Raw genomic sequence first — 25,993 nt, forward strand, 5'->3', positions numbered from 1 at the left:
TGTGGGGTTGTACGTGCCAAAACCGCGATCTGATTATGAGGCACGAGTTATTGCGGGATTTCGTTATAATTTGGACCAGCTGGGGTTCTTTAACCTAAATCTAAGTACACGGGTGTTTTCGCAGTTCACCTCCATCAAAATACGACCGCCGCGGCTAGGATTTGATCTCGTGACCTCGTGCTTAGCAGCCCAACACTACATCCACTAAGCAACTACGGTGGGTAAAGAATGTTGGCAGTTCGAGGAAAGTGACAGTCGCCAAGTGAGACAATTTGTTTGCATCGTCATGGCGCGAGAATCGGTACGAGTCGTCGAAGAATGACCGCAGAGTGCATTGTATTTAATGTGATGGAGTCCGCGCCCAAAATTTAATGCCGGGATCACCCTTTAACGATTGGCGACCAGGCATCTCGTTTATATGTGCACTCACCTGACAGTTGCCGGGCGCTGGCGTCCGCCACAGGACCCACTTGACCTCACTACAACACTTGCCGACATTCTCGCCTTATTTCGCACCATCGGGTTTCGGCTGAACTTCTTCAACAGCCAATTTATTTGTCCAGAATTTTGGCTACCAACTTTATGCTTTTTTATCTTTAAGACATCATTTATATTTAAGCTAGTACTGTCCTGAGGTTTCCAGTGGGTTCATCTTTTCCAAAATGTCTGCAGTTTTGTCGGCCTCTGCTCATATTTTGGGGGATTATTAATAGACGTTGAAACCATAGCACAGGCCCCTACCATGCTGCTTAAAAAGTCATTTTATTTTCCTGGGGTCTTGTGCAAGCTTCTGTCTTCTTGCCATTCATCAACTTCCTGATTTCCCTGTCACTTATATCCCATTTTGACGACTACGATCCCACGGAAGTTGGCAATGATGTAATGGCCATGGGATTCAAGCCGTTCTACCCTGGACGTGACAGCCACTTTTGCTCACTGCGAATGAAAATATTGTATTAATAAGCGCCAATTTTAAGCATATACATTAACAGCCGAAAAAATTATGCGGATCCCACGCACTGTGGGAATCGATGTAAGCGAAGCTTTTGTGTTGTTTGCTTTTATTGACGAGAATTAGAGGTAATGCTGACTGCGAATGTATAATTTCTTCAGCGTTTAGTGCAATACGAGAGTAGCGAGTTGATGGCAAATGTTACCTTGCGTGCACCACTGCTTTTTGGCTGTATAGTAGACAACATACAGCGAGACGTGTTTGCTTGAGGCGTTGTTGTGCGCCATTGTTCATAACCTATAAGAGGGGTGAGCATTGTCATTGCTTCACATGGCACATCGCATCGCGGCAGACATGTTGGCAGAACTATGAAGCTCCTACGTGCTAAAACCATAATAAGATAATGAGGCACGCCGTAGTGGCGGACTCCCGATTAATTTTAAACCCTGGTGTTCTTTAACGTGCACCTAAATCTAAGTGCACGACTGTTCTTGTATTTCGCTCCCGTCGAAATCCAGCTCCCGCGATAGGGATCCAAACCACGACGTCGAGCGGTGCCATAGCCGCACAGCTACCGCGGCGGGCACAGAAGCGTTGATTTGACGTGCGACCGCTTCCTTAGTGTTGCATAGACGCTACGGTGATTTAATGTGGCTTTGCATCTGTACGCCCTGCGTTAATAGCCCGCTTGACGAATTTGCATGGTGTTTGTTTTTGAGAAAAAGCAGAAACGTGCAGTACTCTACCTTCCATTTGATCCGCAACTGTTGTCGTGTGTATAGTAGTAGCGTTTCCTTATCTTCGTTTCCTTAACGTAACCTTTTCTCTGTCACAACCCTCCCCTCTGTATGGGAACTGCGAGTGAAGAGTGGCAAGGCTGTTATTCACTCGTTTCGCGACTGCCGCCGGTTTTACCCATTCTCTGCCTCATCTCCTTTCTTCCTCTCTTCCATTCTATTTACCTCTCCTCAGGACTTGCACGTTAGTAGACCGGTAAGCGCTGCCGTTTCTGCAATGCTTTTGCGGGGGGTCACAGATAATTACAGCTGTAAAGAGGCTAATATAACGACGCCCAGAGAGCTCCAGAGAGCACGGTGCACATATGACACGATAAAAGACGCGAATGATCTATCCAGTTTACCACAGACCTACAGACTCTTTTTTTTTTCAGTATGTTCATTATTTGCGTCGTCCACAGCTATACTGTGGAGGCAGTTCCTTTATACTGCATTGTAATAATAAGTGAACTTGTTTTCGAATTATATTCTCTTATAATGTTCTATTCTTGCTAACATTGTCGTGCGTAAGCTACGCAGAGTACTCAGGCACCCTCTAATGTTTTCACTTTTTGCTTGATTACGCCCGCCATTGTAATGTAAATAAACATAGCTTGAACGTATTTTCGCAGAGATAAACGCTGAATAAAACGCTGACGTCATGCTGAACAAAATACGCCGCGAAGTGTGGCTGATGAATAAGTAATTGCCAGGATTCGTATTTGGTAAACGTTAATTACTAAGAACGGCGGGTGCTTATATCCGCAAAGGACGCACGCTGGGCGGTGACTCCAATCATTTGCTCACTACATCACACATCTACACTCAAATTAAACTGGTTTCGGAAATTCCCGCTTATATTCTCTCGACCCTTAACTGCGACTTCGCCTGCTACCTGGACTCTTTCTTTTTTTCTCTCTTTGTACCTCGCTCCTTTCCCAATGTACGGGGACGTGCTTCCACCGACGTTCGGTTGTCCTTTCTTTTAATGAATTCATTCACTCATTCATTTAATCTTAAATTGCTGCACAAGATAGCGTCTTACCTCCATAATCATCCTCTCTCTCGCCTGGAATCTGCCATCGCAAAACAATGCTGCTATGTTCCATATGGCTGGGCGTCGCATATACAATTTTCTAGGAATGTCCAGCAGCGCGCATGCAATTTTCGGTGGGTGATGAGACAGTATAAAGCCCCTTCTCTGCTACTTCCACACTTAACACTCTGCTCCGTGAGCAACTATTATCCGGTTCGAAGGCAGACCACTATCGGAGAAAAATATCCTGGGAACTTGGTCTAAGCATCATTCGATTCACGAGGCCACAGAAGACCAACTGTGCTTCTTGAAAGTGCCTACACTGTGTGTACTGCAGGGTTCACTCACGCTACCTCTTCATTCTTTGGTCACGTGGGAGAGGTAGAGAGTAGATGGGACCGCTTAGAAAAGTATATATATATATATATATATATATATATATATATATATATATATATATATATATGTATGCATGCATGGTGCTATGCTCCAGACCCTAGAAGAAACAGGCCGTGTGTCGAGTGAGGAGCTGAACAATACTGCAATTTAGTAAACGTGGCATAAGTCATGGAACCGGGACCTCACGGAGGTGCGACGTAATGCTTACCGCATTTCTCTCGCATTTACCGCTAAATTACCACTAATTTTCTTTCCCTCCCCATGTGTAGGGCAGTCAGTCGGGCACGTCCATGGTTAAACTCCTGCCTTCCGCCCTTCCATTATCTGCTCTTTTCTTTAGCATGTTGCAATTTTTTTTTGTCGGCGGCCTGCCTCATCTCTCACAGTACGAAGTATAAAATGAAAGAAACCTAGCTGCGCTAGTCGAGGGCAGTTTTTTCGGATTCCTGACGCGTCGATTTAAAAGATACCTTTCCTATCCAAGCCTAAATGACAGCGATACAGGCGAGGTCAGTTACGGTAGCTCGTGGGTTTGGACTAACGACGCTACTCACGCAGAACGTTTGTCTTTTTCGTGGTTGTGAACCGGAGTGAAAAGCAGGAGGATAACACGCCTTCCCGAAATGAAATATTCGGAATGACCCTTTGTTTTAAGGTTGGACGTACGTCAAGGACCCATAATACGAAACACCTTCAAGTGCTTATCAGCTTACCAAGGGGGAACTCAGATGAAACGTTTTCAAGTAAATTTAAAGCCTATCCACGTGGATAGGCTTTAAATTATCCTAAGGACATTTTTACTTGAAAGTTCCTTCCTTGCCATGAGGCGAAAGATGAATAATAAGGATTTAAATTTCCTTTATTCTTGAGACCTTCTGTTAGTGTCCAGGTTGCTGTCATTTACAACTTCTTAGATTAAAAAGTCAGTTGTGAATAATAAATTATTTGTACAACAAAAATCCTAGTCCATTTCTTAGCATTCTCTAAATGAAGATGTAGCATGTCTATACTGGCAAGCTGTAGTGATGTGAAGAACAAGGCAGCTCCAACAAAGTGAGTCCCGAATGTAACTCATTATAAGGCGAGCTTGCGCTGGAAAAAAAATAATGAAAGCAAAATGATGTCTGCGCTCAAAATAGTGCTTCATCTGAATCTGATCTACGAATCAAGGCATCGGTTCATCAGATTGGTATGGTCGTACATTGCAGCGCAATCGCGGGCGCTGAAATGTGATCGAGAATGTATACGCCAGTATTCGCTTCACGCGCGCAATCTGATTACATAACTCTCGCTATTGAACTCGTGACGACATTATGGATACTTGAAATACATGCAGGCGCGTCTTGAGCTAAACGATAACCTTGGAACAGTGGTGAGACGCTAAAGGAAGCTCACTGGTAAAAAAATAATAATAATGTACTGTTGCTTCGAATATTAGTTGAAATACAATGCCCGGGGTAAGAGGGGCCCACAAGACTGCACAGCGGCGCAGACATACCGAAAGTTCCAGAGCTTAACACTTTCAGATTACTGGTAGTTATTAAACCAGTACTTCGCGTGTCAATGTAGCCCTGTAGTCCAGGGGCCAGTTCCATCATGGGCACTGTGTCGGAGCACATATTTCACGTGACTTTACATATGTCAGCAATAACTGTCACAAAATACAGTATTTACTTTTTTTAGGTCTTAACATTAGACAGCCTAAATATAAGCCGCAAACACCCATCCTAATACATTAATACTTTTGTCCACGCTGTCCGCGCGTGTCCATCATGTCCGCGCTGCTCCATCATTTGCACAGTACTGAAGAATATATTCGTGACACGGTTCAACTTTCTGTAATCTACACAGAAGCATAGTGTGTTGTCTTTCTGTCTGACTAACACTACAATATCCAATGCTTTCCCCAGGCACCTGTTCTATTGCGAAAGCGTTAAGGGCCCCGTGTCTCAGAAAATCTCGTGTCGGCGTCGGCGGCGTTGTCAGTGAGCAAACATTTTCGTACATATTTCGGCATATGTATATGCCAAGCCTTGCTAGATCGACAGCGCATACCTTTTATGTTAAATCTTCCGAAACTGAGAAAATGGGTTGTATTCTCTGACTCAAAACTGGCTTACAGTGCGCGCAGTCAGTTCTCCGACGCGGTTGTCATGAACAGCTGACATACGAAATCGTGAAACTTCCCCATCACGTCCAACAAAAAGGTCACGAGGTTGTCTTTCAACGGGTACCTGGCCATTGTGGAATCAGTGGCAATGATTCCGCCGATAACGCTGCTCGCACATCACTTCAAGAAGAGTACAGCGTTCCAATTCCGCTTTCGAGGACAGACGCCGCAAGGCAGCTTCCACACCTGGCACGCGGTCTCTCACCTACTGACCGAGTGGAAGTCGCCAAACTTAAGGCTTACACGACAGACTCGATTAAACCACTCACTGCAACTCCGACCTCCAGTTGGACTTCCTCGACGTGAAGCTACGCTTCTCTGTCGCTTTTGGTTAGGAGTTGCCTTCACAAAGGCATACTCTACATTAATTGGAATGACTGACAGTGCAGCATGCGAAGAAAATATCGAGCAACTGCTGTGCCACTGTCCACGATATGCCCCAGACAGACAAGAACTTGCTAACGCTCTCCAAAAACTGGACAATCGGCCGCTTTCCGTGCAGGTGCTGCTGGAATATCGGTCGTCGGTCCCATAAAGTGGTGAAGGCACTTTTGTGCTTCTTGAGGGCGATGGGCTTGTGTGAATGTCTGTGATTATTAGTGCAACAACTATCAGACCACAAGCATCAGTGAACTCATCGCTAATTTTGTTCTTTCCTCCCCTCCTCTCTCGCCGTGTCATCTTTGTTTCCCCTTTGCGATTCCCCCGATGTAGGGTAGCTAACCGGATATTATTCTGGTTAACCTCCCTGCCTTCTGCTTCTCATTTTCCTTCTTTCTTTTCTTCTAAAACTGAAATGTTAAAAGTGCGAAACAACGTTAAAAACTTGAAAATGATGTAATTCTGTTGGCGCGGATGTGTATAGCCTCCGGAATCGGCCCACGAAAGAGACCGTGTATCTGCCAGAACGCTTGCCTTCGTGTATAGCGTTCGCCGCCAGCGTTTCCCGGTAAACATTACAGTTACATCAGCTGCAGTTGCCGGGAAGCGTGAAAAGCAATCGGGGATCTTTGAATGCTATCGCGTTCCACTCTTAAATGCAAAGCTTGAGCGTGCCCCGACTTTTTATTCTTACTGACACCAGGAAATCGAGCCTGATGCCAGCAACGCTCAGAAATGTAATCGGGAGCGCACACAATCGTCTCGCACACCTTCTGTGATGTACCGTAGCGCTGAGGTGCTTCTTGTATAATGTAGAAGAATCCATTGCAGAGGCAGATGTGCACGGCTGGGCACGCGCTTTTAACCTCATGAACTTGATTTGTGCCAAGAAAACCTGTCCATTGTTAAGAATGGCGAGCTGCAAGGAAAAATTGCCACCCAATTACGACTGGGGGACAAGACGCGCATCCCCCACTCTCCGTCGCTGCAGCTAGGCTGCGTTCGAAGAAGCGGGCTTTGTGCTGTAAACCGCCTCCATCCACCAGCCCCATCGCCGTTGTGACGAAACGGGTTCGACGGAAGAACTATTGTGCCCGAGGTCCCCAGCGCGAACCTGATTTTGCTACGCGTGAGCAAGCCGCAGCGGGACAACGAGCTACCCAGAATGTCTCCGAGGTACCCGGAACGACTCCCCTCTGACGTTGGCTCCAGACCTCGGAATGTGTGTGCCTTTCTCTGCGTAAACTGTTCTTCGGGGCGGCGGCAAGTTGACAATGAGTAAACGAACGCTCGCGTCACCTTGTTTCGCGGGAGGCGGCTAGTTTTGCGATGACGAAACGAACCTTTGCCGCCATGTATCGCCGGCGGACCGAGTGTTTAAAAACGGCTGTTGTGCGGATGCTCGACACTTCTCTCGTGCAGTCAGGTTGGACTGACACACTTTCTCTTGAGCAGTCATGTTGGACTGACACTCTTTTTCTTAAGCAGTCATGTTAGACTGATTTAAATTCTGTAAATAAACCCATTTTCCTCGTTCTCGATGCGAAGCAGTTCTTCCCTTCATCAACGTCCTCAACGTGTTTAAGTTGGACGACGGCATGGGCCAGCTACCTTCGAATTCATGCCGGACTCCAATCTTGGCAACGGATCTCGAGCGATGGGATTGAGCCCCAATCCTGACAACTGGCTGACAGCGGTGAGATGGACTTTGTGACATGGTGCTGTATCTGCGGTGAGTGCTTGATTCTTGCTTTGACTCTCTAGGCTTCATTTTGTGGTTGTTCTGTTTAGAACTGTAGGGAAGCTAGATTGTTGTTTGTTAGCTAGGTTGTGTTTTCCTAGCTAGATTTAGAGAGCAGAATCAAGGCAGTAAAGCAGCAATCATGGAGTTAAGGACACTGCTGAGAGACGAATTGTTGATTGTGGGTGAGGAACTTGGCCTAGATGTGCGCAAGGAAATGCTAAAATCGGAATTATTGGAGCTAATTTCCAATCAGGCCAGTGAGGAAGATATTGAAATGGGATTGGAACTTCTCAGAAAGAGAGAGAAACGGGAAAGAGAAAGAGAAGAACGGGAAAGAGAAGAACGGAACAGGGAGAAAGAGGAACGCGATAAAGATCGCGAGTTAACAAAAATGCAACTTGAACTTGAAAGCAAACGTTTGGAGTTGTCTCAAGGAAGTGAAGGCGCTCTGGGACGATCAAGTGAGGCAGAATCGTACCGCATGGACAGGCTATTAAAGCCATTTGAGGTCGGGACCGACATAGGCTTGTTCCTAAGCAATTTTGAAAGGACTTGCGAGAAGATGAACTTCGGCCCGGGTACATGGCCACAGCGGTTGCTGTCTATGTTGCCGTGTGAGGCGGCGGAAGTAATCGCCAGAATGAGTGCACAGGATGCATATGATTATGCAAAAGTTAAGGCTAGTCTCCTTAAGAAATACCGCCTTTCAGCCGAAGCTTTTCGGCAAAGGTTTAGGAGCACAGGCAAGAAAGATAGCGAGGGATATCCGGAGTTTGCATATAGCTTAAAGGCCAACCTAGTCGAGTGGCTTAAAAGCGCGGAAGCGTACGACAGCAGAGACATGATCATTGAATGCATGTGTCTAGAACAGTTTTACAAAACCATCCCCCAAGCTGTGAAACTGGGTGCAAGACAGAGGTAATGTAAACACTGTGGAAAGGGCGGCTGAATTAGCCGAAGAGTACGCAACCCGTAGAAAGTTGAACGCCGAGGAGGGAAACTGGGATGGTCGAAATGGACCGCGGAAACCATTTCCGTTCAAAAAGGGTGCGCAGACTAGACGATCGGAGCCTGTAGACATGGCGGAAAAGCCAGCAGAAAAGAGCGAGGAGAAACTTAACGGAGAAACCGCACAAAAAGAACAGAAAAGAAAATTCGAATCTTTTAGACCAATGCGCTGTTACAAATGCCACAAACTGGGACATATAGCTGTAAACTGCGAGAAGTCTAGCGTAGTTTTCTCCTACGTGGAGGAAAAAGATGAGAATATGGAACTTTTAAGTCCATATCTTCACGACCTGCAAGTTAATGGAAAACCATGCCGAGTGCTAAGAGACAGTGCCGCCACGATGGACATTGTCCATCCGTCTTACGTGACGGTAGATGACTTCACCGGAGAAGTAGCATGGATAAAACAGGTTGTAGAAGAACACAGCGTGTGTCTGCCCATGGCCAAAGTCAAAATCAATGGAGCATTCGGGGAGCTAGAGACTGAGGCTGCAGTTTCCAAATTTTTGTCACTGCAGTATCCTTACATCTTTTCGAATCGTTCGAATCAGTTACTGTATGAAAAAGGGCTCAAACTGGGAGAGGGCATAGTACAAGCATTGACCCGAGGCCAAGCTCGTAAGATCGCGGCGCTTTCGGTGGAAAATGCACAAGCTCCTCCAGCGGAAGCAGAAAAGGGGATAACTTCAATACCCGAATCCGAGCTAGGCCCGAGGGACAAAAGAACAGTTGAGGAGAGCCTGCCAGCTGACCAGCTCAATGAGAGCGTAGCACTTGAGTGTCAAAGTTCTAGCCTGCAGGAAGAGCAAGCTGACGCACTCACAAGCGAGACAGGGTCGTTATTATCACCGGCCTCAAAGAACTTTGATCAGCTCTTACGTGTGGATAAAGAGTCACTTGCAGCTGAGCAATAGAATGATGAGAGCTTAGCTAAATTACATGACACAGCTAAAGAAGGCATTGCTAGGCGCAACGTGACGATACATGAGAGAGGAGGTTTGTTGTATCGGCACTACAGAGATCGAAAGGGTAGGATTTTAGATCAGTTAGTCGTACCTACTAAGTATAGGGAGGACCTTTTGAGTCTCTGTCATGGAAATGGGTGGTCCGGCCACCTAGGCATAAACAAATCAAAGGAAAGATTGCTTATGGAATACTACTGGCCTGGCTGTTTCAAAGACGTAGAAAACTTTGTAAGATCATGCGACGCCTGCCAGCGTTCTGTTAAACCAGGAGAGACATGGAAAGCTCCACTGAAGGTAGTGCCCTTAAGAGGAAGCTTTAGCTCGGGTGCTCCTATCTAAATACATGTAAGAGGAGAATTCGTTTTTCTCGGCAACCACTGCACCAAATTTGACGAGGTTTGTTGCATTTAAACGACAAACCTAAAATCTAGTGACTGTTGGTTTGGAATTTTTGAGTTAGGTCGTCAATTTTTTATTAAAAATTGGCAAATATCGAAAATTTTCAAAAAATGAAACTATCAAGTTTACAACTCTGTAACTCAACCACTAAAAATGATAATACAATTCTGTGAATTGCATCTAATAGTACATCTAAAGCGGACAAAATTGATATGTTACACATGAATATAAAAAAATTTAATCATACGAAAATACAACTTTTGCATAACCATTGTAACCAACGTAACAAATTCACGTAAGATGTAAAATGACGTATTGAATTTGTCCGCTTTGAATGATCTAATGGATGCCGTTTAGAGAACCGCGATATCAGTTCTTGATGCAGAGCTATGAATTTGTAAACTTCGTGCTTCTATTTTTTTCGAACGGTCAAATATTTGAAAATCGTTTTAAGAAAATTCAAGCCCTAAATCGAAATTCGGCTTCCAACAGTCACTAGAATTTAATTTTCTCTTTCAAATACAACAAATTTCATCAAAATCTGTCCAGGGGTTATTTCATAAAAACGTTTTTGCGTTTTACATGTATTTGAATAGGCCGCGTCGGAGTTGGGCCCGAGCTAAAGCTTCCTCTTAATAACAGAGCCTTTCAGACGACTTGTAATAGACACGGTAGGGCCTCTTCCAAAAACAAAATCGGGCTACAGGTACTTGTTTACCATGCTGTGTCCGGCTACCAAGTTTCCAGAAGCAATCCCTTTGAAAGAGCTCAGTTCCACCGAAGTAGTAGACGCGCTTTTAACAGTGTTTGCACGAGTTGGGTTTCCAGCCGAAATTCAGGCAGATCAAGGGTCAGTATTCACGAGCGCACTGACTTCCACATTCTTGCAAAAGTGCGGGGTAAAGTTAATACACAGTTCTGTCTATCACCTTCAGTCAAACAGTGTAGAGAGGTGGCCTTCGGTGCTTAAGCGAGTTTTGCGTGCGCTCTGTTACGAGCATAAGGAGGACTGAGAGAACTGTCTGCCGGCAACTTTGTTTACTTTGCGAACGGTTCCACATGAAGCGACAGGGTTCTCCCCAGCAGAACTAGTGTAAGGGAGGACACTCCGTTCTCCACTGAGAATGTTAAGAGAGATGTGGGAGGAAAGAGGGGAGAGTCCAACAGTGGTTGAATATGTGCTAAATTTACTGGAACGGCTAAGCGCAACCCAAGAACTAGTCGAAAAAAATGTGGGAGTAGCTCAAAAGAACGCCAAATTCTATTACGAAAAGAATGCGAGGCTTCGTACGTTTAACGCCGGAGACCAGGTAATAATCCTCAAACCTTCAAGAAAGAACAAGCTTGAAGTTCACTGGGACGGGCCCGTTAAAGTGTTGCACAAACTTTCAGATACTAACTATGCTTTGAGAATGCCCGGTCGCAGGAAGGAAGTGAGGATATATCACTGTAATTTGATGAAGCCGTATATAGAGCGGAGCGGAGTCGTTAACTATACCATCAAAGAGCCGGATGGCATTAGTACCAAGTTTAAGGAGTATAGGGCGACCTCCCACTCTGAAATCGGTCTAGAAGAAGTAGTCGAGCACTCGGTAAGCTCGCACGCTCTAAGCCCCGAGCAGCTAGATGAGCTAAAAGAGGTGTTAGCGGAATATCTCGACAGATTCAGCGATCGGCCGGGTAGAACCGAACTGATAACGCATGAAATTGAGCTGACATCAACCGAACCAGTAAGATCAAAGCCTTACAGGGTGTCTCCAAGACAGAGAGAGATTATGGAGGCAGAGATACAGCGCATGCTAGAGTTGGGAGTTATTGAGCCCGCTGAGAGTGACTACACGTCACCGCTAATACTGGTAGAAACCCCTAACAAGGACCCTCGTCCGTGTGTTGACTACAGGAAGTTAAATGCCATCACTAGGGATCAGCTGTACCCGATACCCAACATTGAGGAACGAATTGAAAGAGTTAGCGCTGCTAAATACATTTCAACTATAGATCTCGTGCGGGGGTACTGGCAAGTTCCCCTTTCAGAAAGTGCCAGCCGTTATGCCGCATTCATCTCGCCTGTAGGCACTTTTCGCCCTCTCGCACTCAGCTTCGGGCTGAAGAAGGCGCCGTTTAGCTTCTCTAAGTTAATGAATATTGTCCTAAAAGACTTGCAGGAGTTCGCCTTGCCCTATCTTGATGATGTGGCAATTTTTTTCGGACAGCTGGGAACAACACGTATCGCACCTCAAACAGGTGTTCTCACGGTTGAGGGAAGCCAGCTTGACGATGAAAGCGGAAAAGTGTAGGTTTGGTTGTTCGCAGGTTACTTATCTGGGCCATAATGTCGGTCAGGGCATGAGACGGCCGGCGGAGCTGAAAATAGCTACGATTGGAGGATTTTCTCAGCCGCGCACGAAAACGGACCTTCGTTCATTTTTGGGACTTGTGGGGTACTATCAACGGTACATTCCGAATTACTCGCAAATGGCAAGTCCATTAACAGACGCCCTCCGAAAGGGAGCACCGAGTAACGTACACTGGGATAAGGACAAAGAGAACGCTTTCCAAAGTTTGAAAACGCTATTGGTTTCTCTCCCTGTGCTTCGCGCGCCAGACTACACAAAGGAATTCATAGTTCAATGCGACGCAAGCGACAGAGGTATGGGCGTGGTACTTAGTCAGGTCGGCGACGATAACGAGGAGCATCCTATCCTCTATGCCAGCCGTAAACTAAATGTAAGAGAGGAAGCCTACAGCGCTTCAGAGAAGGAATGTGCTTGTTTAGTTTGGGCCGCCCAGAAGTTGTCGTGTTACTTGTACGGAGCGAAGTTCATCTTCGAGACCGGCCACTGTCCTCTGACGTGGCTCAATCAAATGTCACACAAAAATGGTCGCTTGCTCCGATGGAGCCTCACTCTCCAAGAGTACAACTTCTCCGTTAGATATAAGAAGGGAAAGTTGCATAGCAATGCGGATGGTTTGAGCAGGCTAATTTGAATTCTGCGTTCGATGGTCCCGCCTAAATTTTAGGGTTACTAGTGCTAATTTTATTAAGCAAAGAAGATCCCCTCTCATTTAGCAGGATTCCCTCCATGATTGCTGAATTTGTCAGCAGGAATTTGCTTCAGAAATTGGCATAGCGAAATGCAGCATTTTTTGTTTCTGCACTTCTGTTTTTTTTTTTTTTTTTTTTTTGATGCCTAGCGAGTCTAAAGTGAGAGCCAATGCTCGTGATCTCGGCGCAGAGCCGTGTTGTGGGGTTCATTTTGCAGTTGCCTGTCCTTGTTGGATGTTTTGGGGCGGTGACATCAATACACAAGTGGTCGCTGCGAGCCAAGACATCAATCCCCCCCTGACCACCTGCCGTTCTCTTCCTGCCTAGCGGTTGTCAGCGCTAGACAGTCGAGATTTTTCGGGCCATGGAGGGGCTATTAAGAATGGCGAGCTGCAAGGAAAAATTGCCACCCAATTACGACTGGGGGACAAGACGCGCATCCCCCACTCTCCGTCGCTGCAGCTAGGCTGCGTTCGAAGAAGCGGGCTTTGTGCTGAAAACTGCCTCCATCCACCAGCCCCATCGCCGTTGTAACGAAACGGGTTCGACGGACGAACTATTGTGCCCGAGGTCCCCAGCGCGAACCTGATTTTGCTACGCGTGAGCAAGCCGCAGCGGGACAACGAGCTACCCAGAATGTCTCCGAGGTACCCGGAACGACTCCCCTCTGACGTCGGCTCCAGACCTCGGAATGTGTGTGCCTTTGTGTGCGTAAACTGTTCTTCGGGGTGGCGGCAAGTTGACAGTGAGTAAACGAACGCTCGCGTCACCTTGTTTCGCGGGAGGCGGCTAGTTTTGTGATGACGAAACGAAGCTTTGCCGCCATGTATCGCCGGTGGACCGAGTGTTTAAAAACGGCTGTTGTGCGGATGCTTGACACTTCTCTCGTGCAGTCAGGTTGGACTGACACACTTTCTCTTGAGCAGTCATGTTGGACTGACACTCTTTTTCTTAAGCAGTCATGTTAGACTGATTTAAATTCTGTAGATAAACCCATTTTCCTCGTTCTCGATGAGAAGCAGTTCTTCCCTTCATCAACGTCCTCAGCGTGTGTAAGTTGGACGACGGCATGGGCCAACTACCTTCGAATTCATGCCGGACTCCAATCTTGGCAACGGATCTCGAGCGATGGGATTGAGCCCCAATCCTGACACCATGCTTTCACACTTGCTTCATAGGAAGCCTACTGCACTATCAATATGCCGGCTGTTTTAACTGCACCTAATAAATATACTAACCAATATAAGTCTTGGTGAGATCATTTTATAATCCGAGTGTTCATATTGGTAACCTCTAGTACGGATAAGTTGAGACGTTGTGTGCGTAATTAATGAAGCTACGTTAATTATATTTACAAGTATTGATCTTAAATGGCTAAGGAATATTAGCAGTTTGGAGCCCGTGCTCGAGATTATCTAGCCTAGTGAAGACATTGTGATTAAACATGCTTCTGTAAGAGCTATGCGAACAAATATTTTCCAATTAAATAGTCTCGGAAAGCGTAATTGAAGCAGTAAAAGAAAGTCTGTCAAGTCAACCTGACCGCATGTAGCCTTTTGTGATGTCAATAATATGGCTTCGTAAGCGTGTTCCTGGTGGCCAGTCCGCTTTCGATTTTTATTAAGAGGAAGCTTTAGCTAGGGCCCAGCTCCGACGCGGCCTATTCAAATACATGCAAAACGCAAAAACGCTTTTCTGAGATAACTCCTGGCCGATTTTAATGAAATTTGTTGCATTTGAGAGAGAAAGTTAAATTCTAGTGACTGTTCCAAGCGGAATTTCAATTTAGGGCCTAAATTTTGTGGAAAAGATTTTCAAAAATTCGTAAGTTTGAAAAAAATAAAAACACGTACTTTACAAATTAATAGCTCTGCATCAAAAACAGATATCGCGGTTCTGCAAACGGCATCCACTAGATCATTGAAAGCGGACAAATTTGATGTCATTTGATATCTTGCGTAAATTTCTTACGTTGTGTACAAGGGTTCCGCAAAAGCTGTATTTAGATATTACTAAATTTCTTGAGATTCATGGATAACGTATCAATTTTGTCCGCTTTAAATGTACTATTATATGCAATTACGTGTTTGTTACATCATTTTTTCTTTGCTGAGTTACAGCGTTGTAAACTTGATTGTTTCGTTTTCTGAAGATTTCCGATTTTTGCCACTTTTTAATAAAAAAAAATCGCCGACCGAAATCGAAAATTGAAACAAACAGTCACTATATTTTAAATCTTTCTTTTAAATGCACCAAACCTCGCCAAATCTGGTGCAGTGGTGGCCCAGCAAAACGAATTCTCCTTTTACATGGTTTTAGATAGGAGCGCCCGAGCTAAAGCTTCCTGTTAACGCTGTTTATTCGAAGGCAAGTAGTTCACTGTTTTAATATCAATATACCAGCCAACGTGTGCCGCCGAAAGCTTGCTTGGTCGTAGAAGCGAAGCATGACGCAATTATGGTGCAGGTTTAGCGCGTCGCTGGCTTGAAGACAGTGATCTGCCGGCAGCCGCTCACGGAGCCGCGCCGATGGTGACGGTGCCATCGTGACAAAATCTGGGGCGACGATATTGACGGCTCCGGCGTCTTTCTTTATTTTTTTGCCTTGATTTTGGTTTCAGAAAGAGATAGTGCTATAAATGCAGAGTCATTCTTTCTTGTCTCGTAGATTTAAATACGAGTTTAAATAAACTCTCTATCCCTTTCAACTCGGAGAGTAGGCGTAAGCGGGGAAGTGCTCAAGTAGGCGTAAGCGGGGAAGTGCTCACACACACACACACACACACACGCACACGCGCACACGCGCGCGCGCACGCACGCGCACACACACACACACACACACACACACACACACACACACACACACACACACACACACACACACACACACACACACACACACACACACACACACACACACACACACACACACACACACACACACACACACACACACACACACACACACACACACACACACACACACACACACACACACACACACACACACACACACACACACACACACACACACACACACACACACACACACACACACACACACACACACACACACACACACACACACACACACACACACACACACACACACACACACACACACACACACACACACACACACACACACACACACACACACACACACACACACACACACACACACACACACACACACACACACACACACACACACACACACACACACACACACACACACACACACACACACACACACACACACACACACACACACACACACACACACACACACACACACACACACACACACACACACACACACACACACACACACACACACACACACACACACACACACACACACACACACACACACACACACACACACACACACACACACACACACACACACACACACACACACACACACACACACACACACACACACACACACACACACACACACACACACACACACACACACACACACACACACACACACACACACACACACACACACACACACACACACACACACACACACACACACACACACACACACACACACACACACACACACACACACACACACACACACACACACACACACACACACACACACACACACACACACACACACACACACACACACACACACACACACACACACACACACACACACACACACACACACACACACACACACACACACACACACACACACACACACACACACACACACACACACACACACACACACACACACACACACACACACACACACACACACACACACACACACACACACACACACACACACACACACACACACACACACACACACACACACACACACACACACACACACACACACACACACACACACACACACACACACACACACACACACACACACACACACACACACACACACACACACACACACACACACACACACACACACACACACACACACACACACACACACACACACACACACACACACACACACACACACACACACACACACACACACGCGCGCGCGCGCGCGCGCGCGCGCGCGCGCGCTGTTAGATTCGTCGGACGATCCTACCGCTGTCGACCAGATGTAGGAGTCGTCGGACTAACTCGCCGCTGCCACCATTTGAAGGAGTTGAAGGTCGTAGAGAGGAACTCGGTGAACAGGATTTATTTACATATTAACAGTTTAAGCAGGATACATTGGCAGTCTAGCGCGACTCCCACATGGAGCCCGCAAAACTAACATACAGCATACAGTTTACGAGCACACAGCTCACTACTACATTTCGAGCATGACAGAGCACTCCGCTCCCGACAACGAGCACGACACGAGCACGCTCTAGCAGCCGGCAAACGCTGCTTACAAGCTCTCCGCTTGACGTCATAGTTCGACGTCATCGTTCGACGTAACTCTTCGAGGTCCCCGTGGACGGAGTCCCAGTGGACGGCAATGTTCGTGTTGCACACACACACAGGTGAAAAGGCCGGACAGTTCTCGGTACCACCCAGCTTTCAGTGCCGACGTCAGAGGGCTTCGTAGAACTCTGCTTTGTCCCGGATGGCTCGGCCAAGTACCAATTTCCTGAGTTGATCGCGCGCCACGTGGCGGCCGGCCCTTCGCAGTTCTCCGAAGGGCGCCCCGTCTGGTGGGCTTGGAACACGTGCAGCGGGCTGAAAGCTGCCACGTTGCCACCCCGTACGGCCATTCTTAACAACGCACGCACACACACACGCACACACACGCGCGCACACACACGCACACGCGCACGCACACACACACACACACACACACACACACACACACACACACACACACAGAGAGAGAGAGAGAGAGAGATACGACACATATTTGCCCGCACTCACATTTATACGCGTCCACGGGTGCACACACGCACAAAAATGTACGCACGCAGGCACGCGGAACTGCATGCACACACAAACGCGCGTATGCTCGCACGCGCATACACGCACTCGTGCGCACGCAGATTCAAATACGGAGTCACAAACACGCGCGCACACGCAAATACAAGTACACACGCACGCACGCTCAACGCGTGTACACGCATATACACTCCCTCTCCTTCCCTGCTGCCTCGCAGAAACACACGCGTGCAAACAGACTGAATGGCACTCGTTCTGCAGTCACCGTTCGAACTCCAGCTGTAACAAATTGCTTTACGGCTTAAATTTGGCGCTTCTTCAAGTCAATGTGTCCCCTGCCCATAGGGTACAAAATCATTTGCTCCTGTTGCGTGACATGACCGCCCATCCCCGACCAAAACGCTGCTTTAACGCACCCCCAGTGTTCCGACTAAGTGTCGTAAATGCATATGTTGTTACAAAAGACTACTCTCTTGGCGCAGACACTTGAAACTTGTTGATACTCGGCTATTATAATAAAAGTGTTTAAAATTTCGCCCATTCAGTTACGCATGTGAATCACACATAGAATGATCAAGGTGCAATGTCCAGAATTCCTGAGTTTGTCCATGCTACGAGGCACGATAGCATTTTTTTTTTAACACAAAGACATGCGCATGCTTGTTGTTATGTTGTCCAAGGAATAAAATATGATCATAAAAGCAATGACTTAACAAATAAGCGACCCATTCCTATGTTTTAGGAAGTAAAAATCGAAAATATAGTATTTGAAGAGCCCTCCTAAAGAAACCAAAACTGAAACAAAATCGTGAGATTTGTGTTTCGTACATCTGGTGGAAGACTGTCGAACTCAGTCCCACGCGGCGTTAAAAAAAAAAGCTGTTATCACGGCATCGAACCGCTGCCAGCATGACGCGGAACGATAGGTGCTAGCGATGAAACGACTCGACCACGGCTTCGGATGTTCGCCCAAGTGATACGCTCAGGTTTTTATAGATACCTCGTGAACTTGCACGACACTGTCAGAAATCGCTTTTGGGAACAGTGTCATGCTATGTGTAGAGAGTCAAGATCGGCATCAATCGAAAGCTGAGTCTCCGGACTGCATACGCTGCAGTTACTTTTGCGATAGACGCCGTAGTTTTATCACAGCTATACTGTTTATGTCTCGAAAATCGAGTACAAATTTTCGTCGTTTCCATAGGCTTCCATTGGCTTCCAGAATTCTTGCTTGCCACAGCGTTATCACTGTATTTGGCTCGTGTGGATTGTCTTCCTGAACATGTCTGTCACCTGCCTTTTTCAATAATCGACCTGCAGCTTTTATTATTCGCGAAAAGTGCGCTTGTTCCAATGAAAACGCGCTAGCTTCGTGCCGGGGCCGCTTGGGGCGCTAGTTGGTACGTGTCCAGAAAAGGTGGCTATGACAGGAGGGAAAGAGAAGACTACGTGTATGGAATGTGAAAAAAGTTAAATTATGGTGTTTTACGTGTGAAAACTACGATCTGATTATGAGGCACGCCGTAGTGGAGGATTCCGGAAATTTGGACCCCACCTGGGGTTCTTCAACCTGCACCTAAATCTAAATACACGGGTGTTTTCGCATCTAACCCCCATCATATTGCCGCCGCCGTGGTTGGGATTCGATCGCACTACCTTGTGCTTAGCAGCCCAATACCATAGCCACTAAGCAACCGCGGCAAGTTATGGAATGTAAAGTACAAGACTACGCGAGACTACAAGACTACAACTTTCTCATTGGAATTTTTCGCCGAACTTTGTTCCTTCAGAAGCTGGTTTATTAATCTTGACTAATTATGAAATTAAGCAAAATACAAAGAATAGTCTGACTTACTACATACAATAGTCAGCAACGTGCATTTGGTCGCGTCTTCTTCGAGTGCATCGGCATATTTTTAAACTCTGGCTAAAGTTATCTGGGACGCCCTGTATATACGTTGTCTTTAATTTCATGCACATAGCAAACGTTACTCTCCCCACAACACGCGTACAAAACAACCGCAATAGCAGCAGAAGCAAGCCGAAAGTGAATATAACACTACGCATACCATGGATAATTCCCATTCGGGGAGGCTCTTTATTTCGCAACCACACAATATGCAGTCGTCTTCTAGCGAGCTGTTTGAACTATGTAAGAGCCGGGGTCTGTATTCAATACACCTCTCACGCTTCAATTTTTCGTGAGAGCAAATGCTAGCCCATCCTCATGCTGGACATATTAAAGGTCGCCAGCCAATCACAAAGAGCATTTACGAATGAAAAGCGTTGTGAATTCGGCCCCAGGTACCCCGGGCAGTTTTACGTCCGTGGGAAACGCGAATGATTCTGGACGTTGCATTGCTTCCTTCTACTCCACCTGTCTTATCTGCATGCTAAGACAATAGAGTTGCCCAGTTAACTTGACAGCGCAGTTGGTGAGCTGTCAGCCAAGCGATGCTCCGACATGCACGGAGAGACCTCTGAGGCCGCCCTATTGATTTTGCTCCTATATGGACGTTAACGAATGGCTCCTTTTCGTCCTTTTTTTTTTTTCGCTGACCTCTCTTTGCAGTACTATTGATACGCGAGTTCACAGAGCGGAATCTCAGGCCGCGACGAAATCACGTCCGTCGCCACTACGCACACCCGCTCTTCGAGCCCACGCAGTCTGCTTGTAGCCAGCGCGTGTACGAGAAACGGCGATTCCGAGCCGTGATTTCCACGGCACGAGGGGCAAGCATGACTCCACTTATAGGCTCCCAGCTGGTGCCACCGTCGCAGTGCGCGCACCATCCAGAGGCAGCGCGTTCCTGCTTGTCGACCTAAAAGCGGTCTCGTCAAGGGCGGCCAAGTAACCGCAGCGGCACCTCGACGATGGTCGCGGCGGCGCTGCCCGGCGGGGCGCCGTGATGCCAGACGTCGGCGCCGGTCACGCGCCACGTCAGCCCTCCCGCCGGCCGCTGTCGTTGGCGTGTGTTTCTCCGGGGCGTCAGCGCTTTTTCTTCCTCCTGCGGTCGTGCATTCCGTGCGTCTGGGAGCGAGCGTAGTGCGCAGCTACGCTGACAGTGCCTCGCCGCCCCCGATGCTGACAAATGAAATTCTCCCGCTCGAGGAGCCACGCAGGCCGGGCCGAGCGCGCGCCATTTGCCGCGATCGAAGCGGGCCGGCTTCAGTTAAGATAAGTCGGCCACGATTAGTGCTGCCGGCTTGGGCGCTCTCCGAGCTTTCCAACGATGTTTGCAGGTGCGTGACGTTGAAGCCGGATGGGAGACTCAACTGCGAGCCTTAGCAGGCTGTCCGCCCGCCCATAGAGATCAGCAGCAATGTAGAAGTACTTGCATAATTTCCCAGCTCTCTGGTTTGTGCAGTATGAAGAATATTTAGCAATAGCGTTTGGCCCCTGTTGTCCAATAAGAAAGCGCGAAACGGTCTGTGCAGACGTGTATCCCCTAAATCACCTTGAAGTTCTTACGGAAATGATGATCTGTCTATCACGTTCATTATCGCTTTGTTCTTTTTTTTTCCTGTGTCTGCAACAAAGCTTCTGACAGCAGGACTGCGGCTGACGACAATGAAGAAACGGTAGACACTAGATTCATCTCATTGGTGATGTTCTTGGGCAGTTTCGGCGGCATAAATCATAATAGCGCTAGCGACCCGCGCGCTTCCTTTCAGCTGTCTTTAGAACAATCGCTATTTTGCGCTGTCTTCTTTCCGACGCAAAGCAATCATCCGAATCCAAAAACGGAAGGGCTGTATTCGGCAATGCTACCTCGAGGAATGCCCGCTCAGAGTGCAGTGGTGTAGTTGGAGTACCAATAACGTACCATCGAAACTTAGTGACCTTATGGAGCCCTAAAGACCTAAAGGTAGGTAGAGAAAAGACAAACAGGATTTTTGCGTTTAGTTTTTTTTTTTCTCGTATAAATAAAGTTATTTCATAATAATTTCGGAGCATCTTTGTCCATGCGGGACAACCTCGCTTTGTTCCAATCACGCGTAAACCAGTCCAAGGTTGAATTTTGCTGTCCACAGTTTTAAAATTAAATGATCGCTTGCTTTAATGCCCGTCATGACCCTTAAAAAGAAAGAAGCGAAAGAGAGGAAGAAAAAAATTAAATTAAATTAAATTATGGAGTTTTACGTGCGAAAACCACGATCTGACTTTGAGGCACGCCGTAGTGGGGTACAAATTTGGACCACCCTGGTTTCTTTAACGTGCACCTAAATCTAAGTACATGGGTGTTTTCGCATTTCGCCTCCATCGAAATGGTGCTGCCTGTGGCCGGGATGCAAGAAAGAGAAAGGTCGAGCCAGTGACATCGCGTTTGTCTCTGCATGTTCTCGTTGTTTTAGGCCTGATTGCTTAGACTGAAGGCCAAATTGTGCATTTAAACCCGGGTCTATCTCACTTTTTTTTCTTTTCCTTCCAATTTCTGTCCTATTCGATCGACCTAGAGGTCCCCCTTTTCACCCTCGGGGTGGAGTGTGCAGAGGGGGAACGTGACGGAACAAAGCTTTCCGCGACATCAGAAGGTTGTGAGAAATGACTCAAATACTTGCGATATTTAAGAAATAGCAACTTCAGGAGTGGGCTTGTGAGTGCTGCTATTGTGACAATGCGTAGGTGTGCACTCGGGACCCGTGGCAGCCGGTGTGGTTGGCCTGAAGACGCTGCGCTACTGCCTGTTCGGAGACACCGTCAACACGGCGGCGCGGATGCAGACACACGGAGAGGTGAGCGCGTGCGCACTGCCTGGCCGACCGGTCACGTGGCCGAACGCTGCCTGTTGCAAGTATTCTAGTGAAGAAATGAGAAGACGAACAACTGGGTCGACAATTGGGCTGTTTACTTGGCGACGTTAATCACCGATTCGAGCAGCGCGCGCTAGACGCGCCGTCACACTGCTGGCGTGCCGGCATGCCGGCATGCCGCTGGACCCGCCTGTTTAAGTACAAATTACTTGTACTTACTAATTGCATTGAAGAAACGATAAATTAATGGCAATGAAAGTGGACGAAAAAACAACTTGCCGCAGGTGGAGAACGAACCCACGTCTTCGCATTGCGCGTGCGATGCTCTAACCAATTTAGCTACGGCGGCGCAGTTTCTCCGTCTACTTTCTTGGGTATTTATGTATTACCACTAGGACTAACCTTGGGAGTGTTAGATTTTCTGTTTCATCCACTTTCATTGCCATAAATTTATCATTTCTTTAATACGATTAATAAGTACAAGTAATTTCCCCTGTGTTTTCCTTGGTGCCTTTGTTTGTTGGCTTCTCATGACATGATTGAAATATCTGGTGTAAAGTAATTAATTAGAAAGGCGATTAGCGTAAATGCTGTAATTAACGTATTGAACACTTTTATTTTTCGTCGAACCAATGGCTGCCTCATCGAGTAATTTAGATGAAGGGTGAGAATTGTGCTATCTACCATAAGCAATCTTTAAAAAGCTTGGTGCAGCCAAAACAAAACACCCTATATATATATATATATATATATATATATATATATATATGTGTGTGTGTGTGTGTGTGTGTGTGTGTGTGTGTGTGTGTTTGTGTGTGTGTGTGTGTGTGTGTGTGTGTGTGTGTGTGTGTGTGTGTGTGTAGTAGAGCCTTACAGTCACAGAATACATCAGTTGTCTTCAGACTTTATACATTATAGTTGAAGTATTCCGACAGGTGGCCTACACATAGGCTAATGCCAACGACATCGTCATGCGATGCAAAGACGTTGTTTGTTTTCCGATAGTGCACACCGGACTGCGACGCTATGATCCCTCATGCTCGATTATACTTACGAAAGACACCATCTGTCCAGCTGCTTCTCTATACGGCGAGAAAAACGAGGAAAATAGACACAATCGATTAACTTTAATGCATGCTCGTCAATGATTGGCCATAAGGCAGTTGCTAATTGCGATGATTCAAGGCTAGTCTAAAGCGGCAACATTGGAGAGATACACCCGGTTGCACCCGGAGTACCACATATATTCGACTAAGGGCCGCACTCACCTAAAGGTCGCACCCCAACTTGGCAGCCTAACATTAAAAAAAAAAAATATTTACATCAAAAATTCGAAGGCTGAAGAAAACGTCGTAGCTTGTGTGCATGCTCTTTAATTCTGAGCGTGCGGCGTGCGTGGTTCTCGGACATCGTTGTGAAACGCTGTGACGTCACAGTTACGCCTAATGCATGCATGCTGGTCACTGAGGACGACTGTATTCATGAGTGCGCTGCCGAACCGAATCTTAGCAGCGGTGACAGTGACAGCAGTGAGGGCTATACATTTAGATGGGCACCAACTGTGTGGCGTTCTTGCGTGAACGTGTTATAGGCGTTATAAAAATCGCAGCGTTGGCTCTTCTTGCGCAAGGAAACCAAGAATATTACACACGGACAGAAACATTAGACCACAATGGCCCATCTCCGTGAAAGAAACGCAGCTCGTCAGGATTGCGAGAAAAAAAGTGCGGCTCTTGCACGAGTATATACGTTAATATGCAAGTTTTCTGCCCTTGTAAACGGACGACAAATATTTACGAGATGTAGAAGCAAGGACGGAGATTTTCCGACTACCAACGCAAGCATGCTGGCACTGACCGGTGCATTACGTGGTAATACGTGCAACAACCACAATGCGCACCCCTCCCCCCACGTCACTTCTCTTGATACCAGACTGCACGATGAAGTCACCGATATATTTAATCATTTCACAACATCCCTACTCAGAATAAGTTGCCACCTTACGTACGTGCAGATTTTCAAGCCCTATAGCATCACCTTAAGAAGCGAACACTTAAGGTGCTGCTATAGGTGCTGCAGCTTGAAGCTTCACTTGAATTGTAACGCCAAACCGACAGCGCTATTCAGGGATGTATTTGCAGTACATTAGCAAAGTGTGCGTTCGCTAATCAGAGCGAGGCTATCAAATCGGGAGGTTCCGAACTGCTCGCTCCCCCGCCGATCCCTGCTTTCCCGTCATAGTGATAAATGTTCATCTTGTAAAAAGGGAGTACTGCGCTAAAAACACACGTACAACCGAAGTAGAAGTCCTGTCCACTTCTCTTGTCCGTGTGTTTTACCGCGATAGCAATTATATGGACACTGCAGGCGCATTTCTGCCGTCGCCTTCTGCGTCGCTGTGAGGTTCCGTACAAAGCCCAAGGGCGATACAATCGTCGCCGCGCGCCCTATGCTGTGTGTGCGAGTGAAAGCGTGCGAGAATGTGCCGGATGTTTGTTAATTTAGTTAGCATGCCTCTGTTTACAACATGTTCCTATGGCTGTGCAGCGCAACCGTTTTGTGTACTCCCTCTTGTCGTTCGTCCGGGTTGCGCTGCCCACCCATAGGAACATGTTCAATCACCAACTCGCCCAGCTTGCCGTGTTAATTCTGTTTGCAAGTTTATACGGCCTGTAAATCTACTATTCTTACTTCGTATAGCTGTCCACTAATTTGCTATCGCCCGATGCTCCGCCTTTCGGGAGAAACTGCGACTTCTTTTGCCCAATACCCCCTTTTTACAAGGTGAATATCCACCAACTAGCCAAACTTGCTGCTCTACTGCAATAGTAAGAAATGCCCCTCCCCCCGCCACCCCATTAGCACTGTCAGAATAGATAGATAGATAGATAGATAGATAGATAGATAGATAGATAGATAGATAGATAGATAGATAGATAGATAGATAGATAGATAGATAGATAGATAGATAGATAGATAGATAGATAGATAGATAGATAGATAGATAGATAGATAGATAGATAGATAGATACGGAGCTACACCCACCTTTGCTCTTACCGTAATCATATACACTGTCGATAACCGTTAGCGTCTTTAATGGTAACGTTTCGCATGTGCGTATGTTGAGTGTGGTGGACACAATGAGCGCAAAGGAGTGTTTTGCAGCAGAGAAATCACCCTGGGCAGGAAGGATATAACGATTCTATTCTAATTCCCATTCTCATCGCGCCATCTCAGTGGTCTGAGTGACACTGTCACCAGAATGAGCCAATCGCGAGGGGTGGATGATACGTAAGGAATAAAATTGAGCGAGAAGGAGTTGTTACATCATACCGTTCCAAAATTAAGCTGCTTCTACGGTATCCTCACTAGCATTTCTGTCGCAGGCTCAAACAAGAGCTTTATACGACTGACGTAGCGCAAGATTATATTCATGGTCGGCATTTTCGCCCTGTTTGCT

At 46.7% G+C, this 25,993-nt stretch overlaps 1 protein-coding gene across 1 annotated transcript in view; it reads left to right on the forward strand.

Moving 5' to 3' along the window:
* LOC126548004 (soluble guanylate cyclase 88E-like) overlaps positions 1-25,993 on the forward strand; it is a 215,781-nt gene that overhangs the window by 184,033 nt on the left and 5,755 nt on the right. The window contains exon 10 of the mRNA XM_050196075.3: positions 22,405-22,514. Within this exon, the coding sequence (XP_050052032.1) occupies positions 22,405-22,514 (110 nt within the window). The remainder of the gene's footprint in view (positions 1-22,404; positions 22,515-25,993) is intronic.

Source organism: Dermacentor andersoni, chromosome 1 (assembly GCF_023375885.2).
Source record: "Dermacentor andersoni chromosome 1, qqDerAnde1_hic_scaffold, whole genome shotgun sequence".
Taxonomy (NCBI): Eukaryota; Metazoa; Arthropoda; class Arachnida; order Ixodida; family Ixodidae; genus Dermacentor; species Dermacentor andersoni.